The following is a 21,233-nucleotide window of genomic DNA, read 5'->3' as shown; positions in this document are numbered from 1 at the left end:
GCTCTACATGAACTAAATTTTGCCTCGCTAGGGATCTGGCAACGAAAGATACGATTTATGCCTTAATAAACCTCTACTAAAGACTTTCCCCACATTCTGTGTCTTGTTGGAATTCACGTGCCTGTCAAAGTTCCGCTGCTCTGCTGAACAAACAATGAGGCAGGGGTGTCCCCAGTCTTGGGGCACTGGTTCTTGACAGTGCCAACTCCAGGCTAATGCAGTTAATAGGCCTGAATCTTTCCCCTCCGGGAATATATTGACTTAAAATTCAGTGGCCCCATAGCCAGCTTTGTACCAGCCCTGCTACACACCTGTAATACCCTATTTTGAGGTCTTGCACTGGCTACTCCCCTACTGTGTTATACTATGTTATTTTCAGTTTACTTTATAGACCAGGAAGAGGAGGGGAAAGATATCTATATTTCTTTTATAAATCATGGAGTTCTGCAGATACCATCATTTTTAACTGATTTCTCCAATCCATTCATCCCTCTTGGGGGTACTTTTCTTGCTCTGAAGCGGCCCCGGTGGAGATCTGTACTTAAAAATTAGACCATGAAGTTCTGAATAATAATAGCCCAGTTACAGATCTTCCTTTCTGGGGCAAGCTTCTTAGAATTGCTTAGGAAATGTTTAGGATTGCACGACGTTTACCTAGCTACTTGGGGAGTAAGCTCCATTGAATTCAGTGGGACTTACTTTTTAGTAGACCTGTGGAGGCTTGCAGTAGAAGGCTCGATTTTTACACACTCCACGTGTTCCTCTAAAAATTGCTGGCTGCTGAACCATTGCAATCAAATAATTTAAAGTGAATTGGTTACATTTTCCTTCAACATTATAGGAAGGGATAAATACAAAGTGCTTTGTATGTCAGCTTCACTATCTCCTTCATTTGATGCAGGCATTTTATTTCCAGTATAAACAGGACTCTGTTTTTGTAGCTGATTCTATATAGCAATGCCTACTTTGTGTATTCACATGGTGTAAACATGTTTGTTGTCCTCTGGCCTGAAGTGATTCCTGAGGACCATGCAGCATAGCTCAGTTGGTAGAGCATGAGACTCTTAATCTCAGGGTTGTGGGTTCAAGCCCCATGTTGGGCAAAATATTCCTGTGTCGCAAAAGGTTGGACTAGATGACCCTCGTGGTCCCTTCCAACTCTGCAATTCTATGATTTGGTCCCTAAAACTGAGGCTTCCCAGTTCTGTGCTACATGCTTCAGATGCTTCCTTCTTCCTCCTTGCTTCCTACCTGTCTGCCCTGGATCCTCACTTACAATTTGCTCTGTAACTGATCCATTTCTGATTCCACCCTCGACCCAGTTCTGTCATATACTTGGTGCTGCCATGTAAAACCTTGAATACTGTTCCTCCAACTGGTCCCTGAGATACGTATGTTGATTTTGTGTTCATTTCGTTCACGTGTGTTTGGAGATACGCAACGCTGTGATTTCGTTGTGACTTGTGCCTTGCAGATGAACTGGAAAGTATGAAGAGCAGCTACCGAGATAAAAGCGAAGAGTTGGAAACCACTGTGGGCAAGCTGAGAGTGCAACTGAAGTCCGCTCAGATTGAACTGGAGCAAACCAGGGCCACTGTAAAGACTATGGAGGGATCTGATGGCCACGGTAATCGTGGAAGTGTTATTTCATTTTCTTTTGTAAGATCGTTTGCTTTCAGGCAGAATTTGTAAACCTGTTTTATTTCTTCATTTGGTATTTCTAATACAAATTTTCAGATGGGAAAAATGCCGTGGACAACACTTAATCAAAACGGAGTGTTCAGTGTAGATTTATAAAGCCATGGAACTGATGAATCTTGCAGCTAGAGATGATCAAAATTAGTGGTTCCCAAATTGTGAACAAGCTTATGTGGGGCTTATGCGGGCATAGCTGCCAAGTCTCCCGTATTCCCTGGGAAACCCCCGTTTCCCCAGCTGTTCCCAGCTGAAAAAAAGAATTTTTTTGTTTTTCCCCAGTTTATTCTGGCGCGGCGGCCATTTTGGAACTGGGCGGAGCATGCTCAGAAGCGACTTTTGATGCTGCTTTGCCTAGTTCCAAAATGGCTGCAGCGCGACTTCTGGTGCGGCGGCCATTTTGGAACAGGGCAAAGCAGCATCAAAAGTCGCTTCTGAGCATGCTCCGTCCAGTTCCAAAATGGCGGCAGCGCTACTTCCGGTCTGCTACTTCCGGTCCAGTCCCTTATTTCTCAGGCCGGAACTTGGCAGGTATGTATGAGGGGTTTGCTGTCAAAATCACAGATGCATGTTTTACTAGACAAGCACAGGGGTAGTACACAGAGAGTTCTTGATCTTCCTAGAGAGAACCCTCTGTGTATGGTCACTTCCTTTGTTTCCTCTGGGTGGGAACTCTATAACGAAGGAGACAATTCTTTACTGTACATTTCCTTCTTCCTGTGAGGAGACTCTCTCTTTCCACCATGCCTTCAAGATGATCACACATTGGTGATTAAGGCTCCTGGTTTTAGCCATATTAGCTAAGACTATCAACTCTTAGAAGTATTTTTCTGCACACTGCTTTGCTGTATATGTTGCTTGCATTGAAATGTAAGTAAACCCCTTTTTCCATTTATCTTACCAAACAAAAATGTGGTTCATTCTCTGCAATGATGGTGAAGAGAAGTCAACCGACCACAAATAGAAGAGATAAAAAGGTGTAATTGCCTAATTCCTAAGCTTTAATTGGCTGCAAAATTTATGTGTTTTAATCTGCTGAAAAGTCTTCACCCAGCTTTTCTTTTTGTATTTCTCCCACATATTTGGGATAGGGGGTTTAGATCTACATCTACAGATTTAATCCTCAACCTGTTTCCCACATTTTAACAATCTTTCCCCCTCTCCAGAGAAAACTGAAAAGGGTGGGGTAGAAATCTCTTAACAAAGAATTCTTAGTGTTCTAAGCAAACTACAATTCCCAGGTTTTAGAGGTGGGGGTAGATTTGTAGTGTAGATCCTTCTGTTTACATAAGAGCTCAGCAATGGAATTGTTTTGCTTTTGGGGGGGCCATGGATCAATCCCAGAATCTAGATTACATTCTACCGGTAAGTAAAATTAGACCTACATTCTACACTGCCATTCCCTACTGCCAGCCTTATCAATCTTAAACACCTTCAAGCTATTTGTGCGTCCTGCCTACCATTTGAGAACATTTGGGTTAGATCATTAGTCGTTATAGTATAAATATACTTTAATTATGCACACTGTATCCCTCTCTTTTCAGACATAGTAAAATAATGTTATTTTTGCCCAGGACAAGAAGCCTTAGGCCCTGCCTCTACCAAAAGCTCAGTATATTACCCACAAGGCGTTTCAGTATATTACCCACAAGCACGATGCCGCTAATGTTTTGGAAATCTTGTCTTTTATAGCAATGAAAGTTGCAATGGGGATGCAAAAGCAAATCACAGCCAAGCGCGGACAGATAGATGCTTTGCAGAGCAAGATTAAGTTCCTGGAGGAAGCAATGACCAACGCAACCAAGGTCAAAACTGCTAAGATACATAATTTAGAGAAATGTGTCCCAGTAGAGTGGCTGGACCAAATTCTAACATGCCAAGGCCATGCTAAAATGAGTGTTATCGGTGTAAATCTGCCTTGAGCATATGTACATTACACTAGCAAAGGTTCTTACTGGGGGGAAATCAAATTTACTTAACTAAGCTCACAAATCCCACTGAGGGTTTGGGTTTTAGGGTTGGTCCTTTTGTTTATTAAAAGAGCCTTCAAGGTACTTGTGATATAGCAGCAATTGCTAGGAGAGTTCAGTCAAAATATGTAGAGTGTTTACATGAAACCCACATAGAAGCATCTTCCTTTGGCTAATAGAAAGGACAGAAGATCAGGCAAACTGATAGGGCATTTGAAATGGAACAGTATGTCAATGTTATGATAACTTTTACAGGGAGGTTTTGAATTTGTTAAGTTATTTTTTTATTTTAATTTCCCTCTGTACATTTGCTATATCACATTTTGAGTTGGGGGCCAATGATCATGTGCAGCTAGAATATTTAACCTACCAGCTAGTATGCAGATACAGAATTCTGATCAGTTTCTATGTGTTACCTCATAGAAGTAGGGTCTTTGTCTATTTAATCGCAATCCGACTAAATTTCAGGAAATAATGATCAGAAATTCAGATTTTGAAATCAAAATACAGTGCTGTGTTTACCTTTTCTTCATATTTTGTTCAACTTTGTCCATCTAGGAGAAACATTATCTGAAAGAAGAGAGAAATAAGTTAACCCAGGAATTGAGCTGTGTGGCTTCTTTAAACAACAAAATGGCTGGAGAGCTGGAGGTTCTTAAGTCACAGGATAAACGGTTGAGAGAAAAACTTGCTACCATGGAGGCAGCTCTGGATAAAGTAATAATAATTAATAATTACTATTAATAATTAATAATAATAATACTTTATTTTTTGTACCCCGCCTCTCTGACTTTGTATTATTTTGTCCCTGGTATTAGTAGGCATACTGTTTGTTTTGAGTTGTTATTTTAAGGTGTTTTTTCCCCTTCCATATGTATTTATGCCAGTTTGTAACCATCGTTTGATCCCAAGCTTTTTTTCTTTTAATCACATGTTCAGTTTCTTGGGATTTATTTCCTTTTTGTGTGTGTACCACTCAGTATACTAGCAACCAAGCCCCCAAACAGGACTGTGGATGGTATTTAATTCAGTTTTGTTCAGAGTAGCCCCATTGAAACGAATGACCATGAGTATTGGGGCCATTAATTTCAGTGGGTCTACTCTCTGAGCAAAACTTAGCTGAATACCATCCAGTGGCTTTTAGGGTTTTGTTTTTCTTTTTTGTTTTTTGAAAAGCTTGTGTGAGTTTACCAAGAAAAACTCTTCAAGGGCCTCAAATGTTACTGATAATACACAGAGATCCCTCATGAAGGCAAATAATCTCCACTGTTTTCCCTCACAGGCTTCTATGCAGTTTGCAGAATGTCAGTGCATCATGCAGCGGCAGGAGCAGGAAGCGATGCGCTTCAAGCTTCAGCACACTTTAGATGTAAAAGTAAGTCTTTGGCTTCATTGAACAGGTGCACTGGGAGCATATCCTTTACAACTCAATTTAATTTTTGAAAACCAAGCTTATCTCTTACCCCAGAACATTCTTAATGTATGCCCACACCAGCTAATTATTGCACACTTTGTCCCAAAGCATACATTTGGGGGGGCAGGGGGTAGCTTTCGGTTTCCAAACTGCACCCCATGTTTCCCTCAGAATCATAAAGTCATAGAATCGTAGAGTTGGAAGGGACCCTGGGGGTCATCTACTCCTAACCCCTACAATGTAGGAATCTTTTTGCCCAACGTGCGGCTTGAACCCACAACCCTGAGATTAAGAGCTTTGTGCTCTCCCAATTGTGGATCTATTAAGTCCACAAATGAAAGCTGGTGCCTCATAATTTGCCTGGTAATAAAACTTGTACGAGCCTTTCTGCAACGTTGCTTGGGGATAAATCCACTCTTGACTGAGCCCTAAATGAATAGAATCAGTCTGGTCCAGCAGTTTCACCATGGAAGCTTCTTACAGGTAAGCAGTGGCACATCTCCTCCCGGTTTCTGAATATCAACAGTTTTTATGTCGGATCTGCATCCATTTATTCTCTAATGGAGGGTCGGGCCAGTGTGGCATCTATCGCTTTGCGGGATGAGCAGGTGTATGAGCCTTTGATGGCACAGCTGATGTTACTAGCTCTTGTAATAGTTCTTCCTGAGTAGATACGGCGAGAAAGCACATACTGGGATGAAACATGCTTTCTTTAAAATGTGCCTGAACTGGTCATGGTTTTTTGTTGGGTTTTTTTGAAGAAAAAGTGACTACAGAGTCCCAGTTCAGTGTGTGCTGCTCATCGTGCTGCAAACTCCCCCCCCCAACCCCACAAGATGTTATTTGTCCCTAAAGGTGCTGTTTGCACTAAAAAGCACCTTTGGGGTGGGTGGGGATTGCACACAAGGGTGGGGATGGAGATGCATGATCAGACCGGAGTTGTCATCTGGGTTTGCTGAAGAGCCTAGTCCCAATATTTTATATTTCTGTTAATTGGCCCATCTTTAATGCTGGGCAGCTGTTGTAGATTTTAGATTAGGGAGCTCTCTGTAAGTGGGCACACGCCTAATGTTTCTCTAGCAACCTTCCATTCTGGATTCTTTGCTGAAGCTGAAGCCCTCTGAACATAATTTTTACTCTGCTTACTCATACGCTCTTTTGTACACAGGAGCTGCAAGGACCGGGGTACCTGATGGGGTCCTCTTTGGCCAGGCCACGCCTTTCAACCTTACCTCATTCCTACTCTTCTAGTGCACCAGCATCCCAAGCCTTCGCTGGCCACATCGTAAGTATCACAAAATATCCCTGCCAGGTTTAGCAACAGATAACTTTCATAAATTAACTTGGTTAATACAGCAGTGCAGTTTAGGGAACATCCCTCCTCTTTGAAAGGGGAAAAAAGCAAAGACATCTGTAGTATTTGGACCAAGTAGGCATCACTACGTACCTCCTCTGGGATAATAATTCTCGATAACTGGTCAGACAATATAAAAAATAAACTAGATGTTGCTTTTAAAAGGTAAAGGGACCCCTGGCCATTAGGTCCAGTCCATAGCTGCCAAGTTCTCCCTTTTTTTAAGGGAAATTCCCTTATGCAGAATAGGCTTCCTCGTAAGAAAAGGGAAAACTTGGCAGCTATGGTCCAGTCGCGGATGACTCTGGGGTTGCAGTGCTCATCTCGCTTTACTGGCTGAGGAAGCCAGCGTACAGCTTCCAGGTCATGTGGCCAGCATGACCAAGCCACTTCTGGCTAACCAGAGCAGCACACGGAAACACCGTTTACCTTCCTGCCGGAGCAGTACCTATTGTATCTACTTGCACTTTGACGTACTTTCGAACTGCTAGGTGGGCAGGAGCTGGGACCGAGCCACAGGAGCTCACTCCGTCGCGGGGATTCGAACCGCCAACCTTCTGATCGGCAAGCCCCAGGCTCTGTGGTTTAGACCACAGCGCCACCCGCGTCCCTCCACAGCACCACCCGCTTTTAACTAGTGCCAAAAAAAATTTTACTATATTTATTTGGGGGTGTTTCGTTATGCTTCTGAAAAGTGAAGGCCTGTTTTCATAGTATTTGAAATCCATATTTCCATTCAGATACCATCCAGGGCCAGCTGCTCTGGCAAGGACGACCCATTACGAGATTTAAAGCAGCTTCTCCAAGAATTGCGGTGTACCATCGATGAGATCCCCTCTACCATTCTCCCCAGAAGAGAAAGTGACAGCGAGCCCGATTCAATTCTGGAAGGCACAAGCAATTTATTGTAAGAACGTGCAGAAACACCATTAACATGCCTTCAGAAATGGGTGAAATCTTGTTACCCATGGGTTTGGAAAAGAATGATTCGTTTCAGAAATGAATGATTCTTAGGAAAGGGACTTTCTGCTCATACAATGTGTGACAAGTACTGTGGTCTCTGATTTACAGATACATCACCCATGCTGTGTTAATCCACTAATAGGCTTCAAATTGGACTCTAGTTTTGCCTTGCAGCAGGCAGGAGTCAATGGTGATGGATGTAGTAGGTGAACTTTGAAATTCAGATTGAGCTAGTTATTTCAAATGAACGTGGAACTTGGTGTCCCTCACCCATGCAGCTCCATGTACACCTCTCATTTCTCCCTCTTCTTTCCCTCCCCCCCCTTTATTCTTCTCAGGCTCCTCTCTCTGGTCTTCGCCTGCATTTTTCTGGCCCCCTCCAAACACCTGTTCTCCCTAGGCTCTTCAGCCAGCCTTGCCCCTTTCTATGATCTCAGCAGCTGAACCACTAGCACCCACAGATTCCCTTCTGGGTTCAGGAGGGCAGCTCAGCCAATCACCAAGAGGCTTAATCACCACCACAAAATCTTTTAAGTACATTACATCGAGGGAGGGCAGAAAGTAGATCAGGATCTACTGAGAGATCACAGGGTGATTTGCAGTAAATCAGCAAGGATTTCTGACTAACAATAGCAGCAACCAAATCACTCTCACCCCACCTTAAATTATACTACTGAAGAAAGCCTGGGGTAACTCAGATTGGGTTTTGATATGGAAGGACTGTGTTTCGTTCACTCTTCCACATTTCTGCAGCAATTTCCGGGGGGGGGGGTTGTTTTGTTTTTGTTTTTTAATGCTCATGGAAATTATTCAGCCACTTAGTGCGAATTTTCATAATAAACAAATTTCCATATGCCATTTTGTCTAACACATACATTTTTGCAAGCGATTTCTAATATAACACACTTTTGTTACATTCATTTATGTATTCATTTAATTCACACTTCCAGCAATACATGGGTTGTTGTTTTTTGTAAACACTGGTTAGAGAATTGTGCTGTAACATTTGGTTAAGTGCGGATAAGTGTAAATTTCGAAGGATGTCTGTGTTTCCGTTCTCATATTGTTTTGGAGCCTGCATATGTGATGGTTTCAGCTTTAAATATAAACTGAACTGAATTTCTTTCCCCTCCCTGCTGCTGAATCTCAGGATTCTAGTAAAAACAACAACTCAAAGTACCGCATTTTCCAGCCTATAAGACGACCCCAACTTTCCCAGTTAAAATATAGAGTTTGGGATATACTTGCCGTATAAGACTACCCCTCTTCCTACGATCATCCATGGGCCAGACATGCCCGCACTGCCCATATCCAAAATGTCTGCAGCGCCAGAAATCGCTTCTGCGCATGTCCGGAAGCTAAAAATCACGTCTGGACATGCGCAGAAGCGATTTCCGGTGTCGCGCTGCCCATTTCCAAAATGTCCACAAAGCCAGAAATCGCTTCTGCGGCTGCGTATAAGACGACCCAGTGTATAAGACGACCCCCGACTTTTGAGAAGATTTTCCTGGGTTAAAAAGTAGTCTTATACACAGGAAAATGCAGGTAGATCTTGCAGGCCTGAAGTCTGCCCACCAACCCACTGTGCCACATTATAGATAGGCAGTACCTTTGGACAAAGGCTTAGCAACCCTATACAGTACTTACCTATTTGTTCCAAAGCATTCTATTACTCTCCAGGGTGGGGGCAGATTAGGAATTTAAAGAAGCACCTCTAATGCGGTATTTTCCTCCTATACAGGGACCTTGCAAGCAGAGACTGCATTGGCAGGAGATCACATGAAACTTACAGCAGGTGAGCCAATTCAGCCAAGGCTCTGAAATTCCTTTGAAGATCAAAGTTTCTGTGGTGCAACCAGGTAGAAGAACAAGGATGCATTTGTCACAGTTCTGTATTTCTTTTAATGTACAAGTTGCTCTTTAGTTTCATGAAAACCTACTGGTCACTTCTGTAATATTTGTATATCTATGAGCCTTACTTGGCCACTCAAAAAGCTTTTCCAGGGACAGCCAACAGATGGAGTTCCCTCCAGCCTGCCTTTTTGCCTTCGTGTCACAGTTACAGGTGTTTCTTGTGCTGACTCAAGCACAGCAGGAGCCGACGTCAGCGTCTGGCCTAGAGGCAGGGTAGGACTTGCCCAGAAAGTAACATCCTGCTGAGCAGCTCCCTTAGGGAGGAGGAGTGCCCAAGCAGAAAAAATATAAATACTCTCCTGATTCTCCAGCAACTTCCATCCAGCATGGAAGAATGAACCACTTCTTCTCAGATAGGAAACAGCACCTCTTTGTGCACTGCTTTTGCTTATGAACCACTGCTACCCAAGCAACTTGCTCAGGAAGAGCACTGGTTAAGAAAAACAAGCATAGAATTGTAGAGTTGGAAGGGACCCCGAGAGTCATCTAGTCCAACCTTGTGCAGTGCAAGAATCTCAGCTAAAGCATCAATGATGGGTGGCCACTCAACCTCTGCTTAAAAACCTCCAAGGAAAGAGAGTCCACCACCTCCCAAAGGAGACCATTCCACGGTTGAACAGCTCTTACTGTAAGAAAGTTCCACCTGGTATTTAGTTGGAATCTCCTTTCTTGTAACTTGAAGCCATTGGTTCGAGAGTCATACCCTCCACAGCAGGAGAAAACAAGCTTGCTCAATCTCCATGTGACAGCCCCAGAGATTTATGAAGATGGCTATCCTCTCTTCTCTCAGTCTCCTCTTTCCCAGGCAAAACATACCCAGCTCCTTCAACCGTTCCTCATAAGTCTTGGTTTCCAGACCCTTGATCATCTTGGTCACCCTTCTCTGCATAGTGGGTGCCATCTCAGAGGAGTCTTAATTTTATTTTAAATTTCTATTCCCCCTTTAAAAGAGTGTTCTCCTTTTTCACCAAGAGGATTTCTCCAGAGGGGCTCAAGTATTGCTTTGCGCAGCATCACTTCTCCCTTTAATGGGAGTCTTGTGTCTCAACACAGGGAAACTGCAGTCCGAGATATGCCTTCCGATGTCAGCATGGGGCAAGATAGTTTCAGCAGGTGAGAAATCAGGGCCGTCTTAAGCATATCCGCCACCATGGTGCAAATATATCCCCGGTTTCCCAGAGTTGTCGACCTATTTGGGCGGGAGGGGGGCTTTGCTTCAGCTCGAAGGCCAGCAAGCACATCAGGTGGCTCGCCGGCTGTCCCATCCTTGCTCGGCCCCGGGATTGCACAGGGCGCTTCCCTGCTCCGCTCACAGACTCCACAGGGAGGCACGCAGGCAACGACGCAGCCAAAGAGGGGTGGGAGAGACACCCCCCGCCCTGCGCATGCACCCGCCGGGCGCCCAGGGAGACCCAGCGGGAGGGGACACAAAGGGGCTTCCCTGAGCCAGACGCAGCACACTCCGATGGGCGGCTGAGAGGAGAGGAGCAGGCTGCCCCAGAGTGGGGAAGGGAGCACGCCCTGACTCTCCTTCCCGGACACTCAGCTTGTGGCACCCTCCAAAATCTGGTGCCCCATGCCACCAATGTCTATGGATAAGATACCCCTGTGAGAAATGATGCCTTTGGTTTGGGTCCTCTGACATGCCAAATTTGTCACTCCTCCCTTTTACACAAAGGAGAAATGTTTTAGGGAGAGAGAGAAAAATCTCACCACTGAGACAGTGGCAGCATCCTCTTAGCATACTTTCTGTAAATGTTTTTTTGTTGTTGTTGTTGTTGTTGTTCTGGCAAGTGATAGGCAGTTTTATGTTGCAACATGATGCACTGGGGCTCCTTATCAGAGCTCAGGAAACCTAAGCTGGTCTTCCAGAAGTCTCCTGCCTCTCTGCTTGCCTTGAACCAGACCCAACAAATTCTACAGCAGCCCCTGAGGATCACACACACCTCCTGTAGCATACAGTATTAGCTTGCTGTTGCCAGCAGCAGCAGTCGCGGGTCTGAGTGTAGCTAGACATAAAAATCTTCCACTGCAGTTCAATGAATAAATAAGGGTGTGTTGCACTGTACATTCATTTGGTCCATTCTACACATTGTGACATATCAGGCCTTATATGAAGGCTTTACCCTTTAATTCAGAAAGCCATAGGCTTGCAGGTAACAGAGCATAGCAGGCTGCCCTGGACAGCTGTGTCTCTGCTGCGGAATTTCCCCGCTGAGAATTGGACACACGGAAATATTTTTTATATCAGGAATGACTTTCTGAGACTAAGCTAAGTTGAATTGCTAGTAAAAAAGAACAACCAATCTCATCACAGAATGAAAACGTAAGATGAGATTAATACAAAAATTCATAAAATCATAGCACGGAGAATACAAAACTTCTAAGAGTAATTGTGGCTTACCAGATTTATATCACACAAGTAGACAGCTTTCACCAAGAAAGCTGTCAAAATTGCTTTTTTGTATCCATCTGTGTGCTCTTACACACTATTTCTTTAACACCCTAAATTAGCTGTTAATTAATACAATTAAAAATGCTATAAATCAAAACTACAAAACAAGAATAGTTGTTTCAAAGGATACAATCATACAAACTCTATTAGTAGAATGCTGTCCCCAGGGAGGTTTCCTGGCATCTTCATTGTACACCTTTAGGCACCAGGCAAAAACATTCTTCTTTAACCAGGCCTTTGTCAGGATGTTGTCAGCGGCTCTTGGCTGGTTGCCCAGGAAATATAAAGACAAGGAAAAGTTTCTTACCATCCTTTTTTATTTCAGTCTTTCCAGAGAGAGGCTATAGTACCCAACCTCTTGGATAATGGTGTTGTCCCAAGTGAACCCCCCACCCCCACCCCCAACCGCGTCTCTCCCTCATTCGTCACTTCTACGGATGCTGCTACATGCCCTCTGTCTTTGAGCTCTTTGCTCTCCTACTTTTAAGGCTTGCCAGGTTCTGGGAGATGGTGGGTCTGGAATGCTTTCTAGCGACAACATGTCAGCCAGCTGCTGCTGCTCCAGTTCTGCCTGCTCCTCCTCTCCCATTATTTCCCAATTTTCCCCCTAATCTGCCTCTGAGCTGTGACCTCCTGCAAACCGCTGTTGTAAATCTATACTGTCTTCCTCTTCCTCCTCCACCATTCCTCCTCTGCCCAGTCCCTGACAGCCTTTGGCTGATTTGACATCCAATACTCTTTTAAAATGTGGGCTAGGGTTGTTTTTGTTTTTATTATGTATTTTGTGGTTTTATATAATAATAATACAAATATTTTGAAAAGCAGACTTTTAAACTCATGTGCCAACCTAGCAGTTCGAAAGCACGTCAAAATGCAAGTAGATAAATAGGAACCGCTACAGCGGGAAGGTAAACGGCGTTTCCATGTGCTGCTCTGGTTTGCCAGAAGCGGCTTTGTCATGCTGGCCACATGACCTGGAAGCTGTACGCCGGCTCCCTCGGCCAATAATGTGAGATGAGCGCGCAACCCCAGAGTCGGTCACGACTGGACCTAATGGTCAGGGGTCCCTTTACCTTTACCTTTTATATGACTATGTATATGAGAGACATATTTTAATCTCAACCATTTTATACACCCAGCCATAATGCTAAGGTTTAATTGAGAATTGATGAATTCTTTTTGTGTGTGTGCAAATGTAGGGGTGTGGCTGCTTCCAGAAACATACCCCCTAGCCCCTATTATGATGTTTTTGTGTATGAAACAGTGTGGTTGCAAAGTACTTCTGCCCCCTTGTACTATTTGGAGCAACATGACTGCTTTCTGGACTTGTGTGGCTCTTGCACAGCTCTGCTTATCTAGTAGCTCTGCTTCTTGGGACGGAGGATAAGGCTTTTGAAGGCTACTATCCAAGAAAGCTGTACTCCGCCTCCATGGTCAGAGGCAGCGTGCTTCCAAATGCCAGCACTGGAGGAGAGAGTGCTGTTGCGCTCATGTCCTGCTTGCAGGCTTCCCGTGGCAATCTGGTTGGCCACTGTGAAAACAGACCCCTGGACTAAATGGGCCATGGACCTGATCCAGCTGGGTAATAATAATTATTATTTATTATTTATACCCAGCCCATTTGGCTGGGTTTCCCCAGCCACTCTGGGTGGTTTCCAACAAAATATTAAAATACAATGGTCTGTTAAACATTAAAAGCTTCCCTAAACAGGGCTGCCTTCAGATGTCTTCTAAAAGTCTGGGAGATGTTTTTCTCTTTGACATCCAGTGGGAGGGCATTCCACAGGGCGGGTGCCACTACCAAGAAGGCCCTCTGCCTGGTTCCCTGTAACTTGGCTTCTCGCAGCGAGGGAACCGCCAGAAGGCCCTCGGTGCTGGACCTCAGTGTCCGGGCAGAACAATAGGGGTGGAGATGCTCCTTCAGGTATACTGGACCGAGGCCGTTCAGGGCTTTAAAGGTCAGTACCAACACTTTGAATTGTGCTCGGAAACGTACTGGGAGCCAATGTAGGTCTTTCAAGACCGGTGTTATGTGGTCTCGGCGGCCGCTCCCAGTCACCAGTCTAGCTGCTGCATTCTGGATTAGTTGTAGTTTCTGCGTCACCTTTAAAGGTAGCCCCACATAGAGCGCATTGCAGTAGTCCAAGCGGGCGATAACTAGAGCATGCACCACTCCGGCGAGACAGTATGCAGGCAGGGAGGGTCTCAGCCTGCGTACCAGATGGAGCTGGTAAACAGCTGCCCTGGACACAGAATTGACCTGCGCCTCCATGGACAGCTGTGAGTCCAAAATGACTCCTAGGCTGCGCACCTGGTCCTTCAGGGGCACAGTTACCCCATTCAGGACCAGGGAGTCCTCCACACCTGCCCGCCTCCTGTCCCCCCAAAACAGTACTTCTGTCTGGTCAGGATTCTCTTGTGTCAGGCTACTCTTGTGTTCTTCTGTTTGCGCACAGGGACCCTTTAACGTTACATGCTACAGACCTCGAAGATTCAGATGCTACCCTTCCCTTCACGTCCAGTGGTGAGTTTCCATTAAACAATGAAAGAACTAATATTCAGGTAGGGCACAGTATCGGCTTGGAATATGGAGTCAAGTTTTGTTTTCCAGGCCTTGGTGTTGTGTTTCCTAACGTGCTGTTTCTATAAGGTTTGTTTAATTTTTTAAAAAAATATCTTCTATTATCGCAATGCTGTCTTTGCCACATCCAGGGTCTAAAGGAATCTTCAGTTCCACTCCTCGTTTTACATCTTCGAATAAACTGTCCCCAGAGGAGAGGTACAAAGACAGGTCTCCCGTGCACTCACTGTTAATGGCTCAGCTGGATGACCTGAAGGTAGCTCCTGCAGCCTGTTCAGAACGTCGGTCAAGTCTGAAGAAGAGCAGCTCCCCGGAAGCTACATCCTCTTCTGCCTGTAGAAGTAAGTGCCAAGCAATAATCTAAAGCCAGCCATAAAACCACTGGAACAAGGGGTAGTTGGGGCTTCTTTAGGAGAGAGCCAACTGGATAGCTCAATCGGTAGAGCATGAAATTCTTTATCCCAGGGTCATGGGTTCAAGACCCACGTTGGGTGAAAGGTTCCTGGATTGAAGGGGGTTGGACTAGATGACCCTTGTGGACCCTTCCTACTCTGCGATTCTATTATTGCTGCCATGAGCATCCCATCCCCTTTCCCCCTTAATTTTCAAGCGTTTCATTGCTGGTAATATGGCGGCAGTGCTGGCAGGCTCTGTGCCTCGCTGTGTCGAAGGGGGTCCTTCCTCAGAGTGAGCCGTTCTGGGCCAAATGCTCCTGCCATCACTTTTCTACAATGGCTTGGAATTCTCTCTTAAATGTCGTTAAAGTGGAAGCTTAACATTTAACTAATATTTAAAAAAGAATTTCTAGTCGCCACCACAGAACAGCTGTTGCAGTGCAGCCACGCTCCCAGGTCCCCCTATCCAGAAAGTATTGCTCTGGGAAAGGACTCTACCGTGGAGCCTCGCAAGATATGGATAGGCGGCAGTGGCGGCAGGAGTGGCCAGCAGTTGAGTGACAAAGCAAATAAGGGCTGTGAGGCACACACAGACTGAGGCAATTGCCTCATTTTGCCCTATTGGATCCCCTGGCAGAATGGCAATGTGCTTCAACAGCCAAGAACTATATATTATTAAAGGGAGAAGACATTGCCCACAGGCTTGGTGATAACACCACGAGGAAAAGAGAAAGAACAGAAAATGTAGGCGCATACGGAGGACTCGGCCCAAATTTATGGTAGCTTTTTGGCACCAGAGCCAGCTACAGGCCTGAGGAAGCCATCAGCACAGTGCTCCCCTGTGGTTTTCACCAAGCAGCAGCGTAGCAAAAGGTGTCAGCAAAGTGAGCGTTTTAAATCGCCCACAAGGCCCCTGACATTCAAGTCATTCAGGAGCACTCATGGCATGTTAAAAATGGTGGGTCTCAAGCTACTAGGCTGGGGGTGGGGAACAGGGTGTTGCAACCCCATTCCCAGGTGCCCAAGGATGCCGTGTGCAGAAGTTGGGCCTCTTTTGGCATGCCAGTCAGTGCAAACATGCAAAACCTCCAGGTGTCAATAAAGGTCAAGTGGCACCTTTTATTGTCATGGAATCATTATCTAAAACCACATTATCTTAACTGGTGTTTTCCTTCTTCTTTCCAAAACAGATATCTCCTTTGCCACCTCTTGTAAGTGAACTTTTACTTAAACATATTTTGCAACGTTTCTTACTAAATAATTCTGCTCCCACTGCTGTAATGTATCAGCAGTCTCCCAGCTCGCTGAAATATCGAGAAAAAGAAATTCTGCCTACTTCATACATTCCTTTTCGTCCTTGCCTTGGTGGTGGTTGTTTTATTTCTTCAATTTATATACCACCAAAAGATCTCAGGGCCGTGTACATTAGAAACACATTACAAAACATCAATGATAAAAACATAGTAAAAAGCACACTAACAGACAGCCTAATAGTAAAATATTTTTAATAGTAACGTTCCTCTCCCCTATGCTTTCACAGTCCATAGATTATTTAATGGCCACAGGCCTGAGTATGGAGCTTGGTTTTAATTACTGATAGACAGATTTTGGTGATAGGAAAATGGCCAGCTTTCTGGAATGTGTTCTCCCCAAGCAATTGCTCCACATTGCTTCATGTTAAGCCAGTTCCAGCTGGGTTTCCCCACAGATGATGGTGAACTTGGCCTGGAATCTGCAGGATTTTAATCGGCTCCTGTTTCATGTACAATCTCCCTTCTCTACACGCTTCTTTTCATGAAAAGTGTAAAGCATACTTCATTCCTGTTTTGTGAGCATGGCAGAAATGTTAGCAGCGTTCCCACTGCATCTGTTTTGGCCCTTAAACAACTAGGATTTCAAGTGTAAATGTGCTGATCTTCAGAAGATCAACATGACCACCACCATTAGCCAGTGTTAATGTGATACCACTAATAAATTGTGACCTGGCCCAGTTCCAGGGTCTTCAACACTATGGCGGGCCTGCTTTCAGAGGAACACGGCGTTTATATTTCTGACTGTGATTTAATATTTTGTCTGTAGCTATTCAGGCAGGGGAAGCCAATGGAAACGCCTGCAGGAAATTACAGAATAAGATGGAGAGTCTGCAAAACTTAGTGGAAACATTGCAGTTGAAAAACCAAGGTACAAAATCATACACTGTTTGACAATTCAGTAATTTGCCTGGAATAAGACTTGTCTTCCTACATGTTGCTGCCAACAAAAAAGAGAAGACTTTCTACACAGGAAGTACCACTTACTAAAAAGTTGTCAAATTAACTGTTTTGCAAATTATTTTACTGCCCATTGCAAATATGTATGCTGCATCACTTTGGGGAGGAGTAATTCTGAGACTCCTGGTGCAGCTGCTACAAACTTTTGAGTAGACGCACCAAGAAAGGAAACAGTGGTACAGTTAGGTGATTTTAAACTCTGGACTTAATAGTCGGGGGGGACGACACACACCCTTTAGTGATGTGTATTACTTCACTTTTTCAAAACATCAGTTTATTACTCGCCTTCTGTACAATCAATCTCAAGGCGATGTACAATAAAAACAGCAAAAGCATGGTAGGCTGATCCTGCTATGGAAATGGGGGGCTGCTCATTCGGCTTAGTAGGGCCTCCAGACATTTCCCCCCCCCAATCCCTGCACCTGCTCTGGCACCACCCCTGCAGAGGAAGGGCAATAGCTCAAACCACCCCTTGCTGACAGAATGTTTAAGTATATCGTGCCATCAGTATGTTTGAGTGTACAAGGAAACATCTCTACCTGGAGGGGTCATTTGACACAGGCAAAGCAGAAAACAGGAGTGGAGAATGCTGGGGAAAGGCACCCTCATTCCTTTGCAATGCACTGGGGACTACCCTGCTGTTACCAGTGCTGGTTGGATGGTATTTGTGACAAGAGGAACAAGTTCTGATTGTAAATGCAAAGGGTTCTTTGCAAACCTCATCCCTTCCACTGGTGCGCATTGTTGAATACGGGCCTGGGTTTCATGAAGAGCCAACCTGCAGGGGGACAGGAGCGTCTTTGTTTTGTGTTTTCTACCCTCATTTGTTGTGTATTAATGTTCCATCCCTCAATGCTACCTTCAGCAATGTCTACAATGATCCGATGCCAGGAAAAGAAGATTGAGAAGGCAAAGGAGAAGGAGAAGAAGCTGTCCAAATGAAATGTGGTGTGGTTCTCAATCGCTCAGATGTATGTAGATTGTGCTCTGTTAAATGGAATGCTAAAAGCCTACCGTTACTGTTTAATAATAAAAGTGGCCATAGTTTTGTAATCTGCCTCTCTGTATAGAAAAAGCAGGTTTGGCAAACAAAGTGCCAGGCTCTTGTTGGCATAAAAAAGGCAGTGGCCATATTCATCAAATGGCGAGTAAAAATGGATGGGCTTAGCTACAAACAACTCCCTAAATGTTCATACCATCTTAACTTGCATCTTATCCTTTATTATTTAAATAGGACTTTTAGGAGACCCAACGTGGTAGCTCAGTCGGTAGAATATGAGACACTTAATCTGAGGGCCATGGGTTCGAGCCTCACGTTGGGCAAAAGATTCCTGCAATGCAGGGGGTGGACTAGATGACCCTTGTGATCCCTTCCAACTCTACAATGCTATGATTTCAATTAATATCTTATATTTATACCGGTACACCACATTTCCTTTTTAGAACAATTGTGCAGAATGAACTGGGGACACACACACACACCCTGCCCCGCACAGGGCATTTTCCAGTCAAAGTTGGGAGAGGGGGGGGGGCTGGTTGGAAATCTATGCCAGTGCTCAGAGATATTTATCTTGTTACTTTGTGTTTGCATTGAGTAAGAGTTGCATGAATGTACAAACTTCCTTTCTCTGCTGCCAAGGTGGCAGTGGCTGTGCAGTGAATTAATGGGTGCCATCTAGCTGTATTCTGTGTTCTGCTTAGAAGGCTGCCTCTCCACCCACCCATCATATGATCGCTCCTGCAGGCTGAGTGCCATCAGTTCCCCCTTCCTCATGAAACCGCACCCCCCTCGGTATATGTGTTTATGTTCAATTCCTATGTAGACTTTGGTCTTTTGTAAGGTTGCACAGCACATTCCTCTTTCGTTCCCTTTATACATCTCAGCCAAAGTAAACAGCGCCCATTTCCAAGGATTGCATTCAAATACAGGCATAATTTTAAAGTTACTAATCCACTGCCAAGTCAATGGAGTAAATCCTACAGTTGGTATAATCTAGAGTTAACTAAGAAGAATGAATGTTGCATGGTACCCGTTACTTCAGACTGCCATTTACTCAAACACACATGTTGATGTTCTTGAGTAGTTTAAAAATAAATCTAATATGCCAAGCATGCCAGACATTCAGAGATACATATATAGCATACAGAACACTCTCCCTGCTGTCTTCTAGGTGTGTTTTAACATGACTGGTGTTACCTTTTTTAGAAAACTGGAATATTCCCACTCTTGAGTCTAAGAATAGGTTAAGATCTTCCTAAAACCGAGCTAGTGATTAGTAAGGTAAAGGACCCCTGACCATTAGGTCCAGTCGTGACCGACTCTGGGGTTGCGCGCTCATCTCGCATTATTGGCCGAGGGAGCCGGCGTATAGCTTCCAGGTCATGTGGCCAGCATGACAAAGCCGCTTCTGGCAAACCAGAGCAGCACATGGAAACGCCGTTTACCTTCCCGCTGTAGCGGTTCCTATTTATCTACTTGCATTTTGACATGCTTTCGAACTGCTAGGTTGGCAGGAGCTGGGACCAAGCAACGGGAGCTCACCCCGTCACAGGGATTCGAACCGCCGACCTTCTGATCAGCAAGCCCTAGGCTCAGTGGTTTAACCACAGCGCCACCTGGGTCCTAGATTAGTACTAGATTATAAAAAAAACAGGCTATTATATGCCCAGCCCCTAAATTTTATTAATTGTTGTATTAGAAAAGACAATCTGTTAGTGTGCTCTAAGCACTGTCTTCCTAAACAGCTAGCCAGAAGCCCCAGCTAACCTCAGATGGGTACAGATTCAGAACAGGTTTGAGCTGGACTGCTGCAGCCTTACACAAGATGCACCTCCCTGTATCTGTCTGTTATAATGAACACCACAGCTTCAGCTGTAATGGGAATGAACAAGTCCTAAAAGGGGCATATTTGCAAAGCCATGGCATCTTACATATACGCCATTTAGCCTGGTCAGACAGGTCTTAAATTTAATTGTTAAAAAGTTGATCTAAAAGTACCTCTTAAACATAAAGGTACCCCTGACCGTTAGGTCCAGTCATGGATGACTGGGGTTGCGGCGCTCATCTTGCTTTACTGGCCGAGGGAGCCGGCATACACCTTCCGGGTCATGTGTCCAGCATGACTAAGCAGTGCATGGAAACGCCGTTTACCTTTCCGCACTTTGACGTGCTTTCGAACTGCTAGGTGGGCAGGAGCTGGGACCGAGCAACGGGAGCTCACCCCGTTGCGGGGATTCGAACCGCTGACCTTCTGATCAGCAAGCCCTAGGCTCTGTGGTTTAACCCACAGCACCACCTGCATCCCTTAAGTACCACTTAGTCAGCTTTAAAATGTAGTTATCTGGAAGGTCAGTTCTCTGTTTTGAGAGCAAACTCTCATGAACTCTGCTACAGCACCAGTACACTGCAAACCTTCTGGTTAAAGAATGACCATGTAGTGAGGCAGTAGTTTTCTTTAAAGTGGTAGTGCAGGTCTTTTGGCCTCCCTGTTGCCTGTAGTGGCTCTATGGAATAGAATTGTGGAGTTGGAAGGGATTCCAGGGGTCATCTATTCCAACCCCCTGCAATGCAGGAATCTTAACTGTAAAGCATCCATGACAGATGGCCATCCAACCTCTGCTTAAAAACCTCCAAGGAAGGGAGGGAGTCCTTTCCACTGCTGACCCAGACCTCAGGCAAGCTCTGCATGAGCCTACAGACCACCCAGTACTAAAGTCCAAGATGCACATATGCTGTGGGAAATGAGTTGTACTGCTTAGAATCTCTGGACTCTGAAACAGGTTCCAGGTGGATTTTCCTTTATCAACTCTGAATGGCAGCACAGAAGCTATCTGCTAAACACAGCTTTGCAAATTGAGATTACAAGCCCAACTCCTGTCCATGCAAGAATAAATTCCCCAGAAACAGACACTGAGCTATTCTAGTGAAGGGTAAGTGGCTTTAAAATGCGAACATCTGAATCAGCTAAATAATGCAGATAATCCTCTCAGACAGGCCTCCAACATGTCTTTAAACCCATTTGCAAAACTTAAAAGCCCTTGTTAAGACTGCTTTAACCTTTGTAATGTGCCAGTCAACCAAAAAGCTCTCAAAACCAGCAAAAATATTTGCATTCAAGGAAGCCCCTTCTGTCTTAGTATTTTAAGAGCGTGGCAAGCTTCCGCTCAAGTATGCTTAAAAGTCTTGATATACTGTACTTAAACGTTGGTGGTGGTGATACTA

General features: G+C 44.7%; 1 protein-coding gene across 4 annotated transcripts in view; it reads left to right on the top strand.

Moving 5' to 3' along the window:
• The window catches only part of CCDC158 (coiled-coil domain containing 158), a 47,896-nt gene extending 29,649 nt beyond the window's left edge, over positions 1 to 18,247 (top strand). For 2 of the 4 annotated variants that reach the window (XM_060278374.1, XM_060278372.1), the window contains 13 exons: positions 1,475 to 1,633; positions 3,388 to 3,500; positions 4,224 to 4,382; positions 4,948 to 5,040; positions 6,248 to 6,364; positions 7,174 to 7,340; positions 9,138 to 9,191; positions 10,364 to 10,423; positions 14,222 to 14,289; positions 14,478 to 14,687; positions 15,932 to 15,952; positions 16,821 to 16,922; positions 17,877 to 18,247. In XM_060278374.1, the coding sequence (XP_060134357.1) occupies positions 1,475 to 1,633; positions 3,388 to 3,500; positions 4,224 to 4,382; positions 4,948 to 5,040; positions 6,248 to 6,364; positions 7,174 to 7,340; positions 9,138 to 9,191; positions 10,364 to 10,423; positions 14,222 to 14,289; positions 14,478 to 14,687; positions 15,932 to 15,952; positions 16,821 to 16,922; positions 17,877 to 17,953 (1,400 nt within the window). In that variant the 3' untranslated portion in view covers positions 17,954 to 18,247. The remainder of the gene's footprint in view (positions 1 to 1,474; positions 1,634 to 3,387; positions 3,501 to 4,223; positions 4,383 to 4,947; positions 5,041 to 6,247; positions 6,365 to 7,173; positions 7,341 to 9,137; positions 9,192 to 10,363; positions 10,424 to 14,221; positions 14,290 to 14,477; positions 14,688 to 15,931; positions 15,953 to 16,820; positions 16,923 to 17,876) is intronic. The other 2 variants (XM_035103076.2, XM_060278373.1) reach the window with 2 other exon arrangements.
• Positions 18,248 to 21,233: the final 2,986 nt, after the last annotated feature.

Source organism: Zootoca vivipara, chromosome 9, assembly GCF_963506605.1.
Source record: "Zootoca vivipara chromosome 9, rZooViv1.1, whole genome shotgun sequence".
NCBI lineage: Eukaryota > Metazoa > Chordata > Lepidosauria > Squamata > Lacertidae > Zootoca > Zootoca vivipara.
This window is presented reverse-complemented; position numbering and strand designations above follow the sequence as displayed.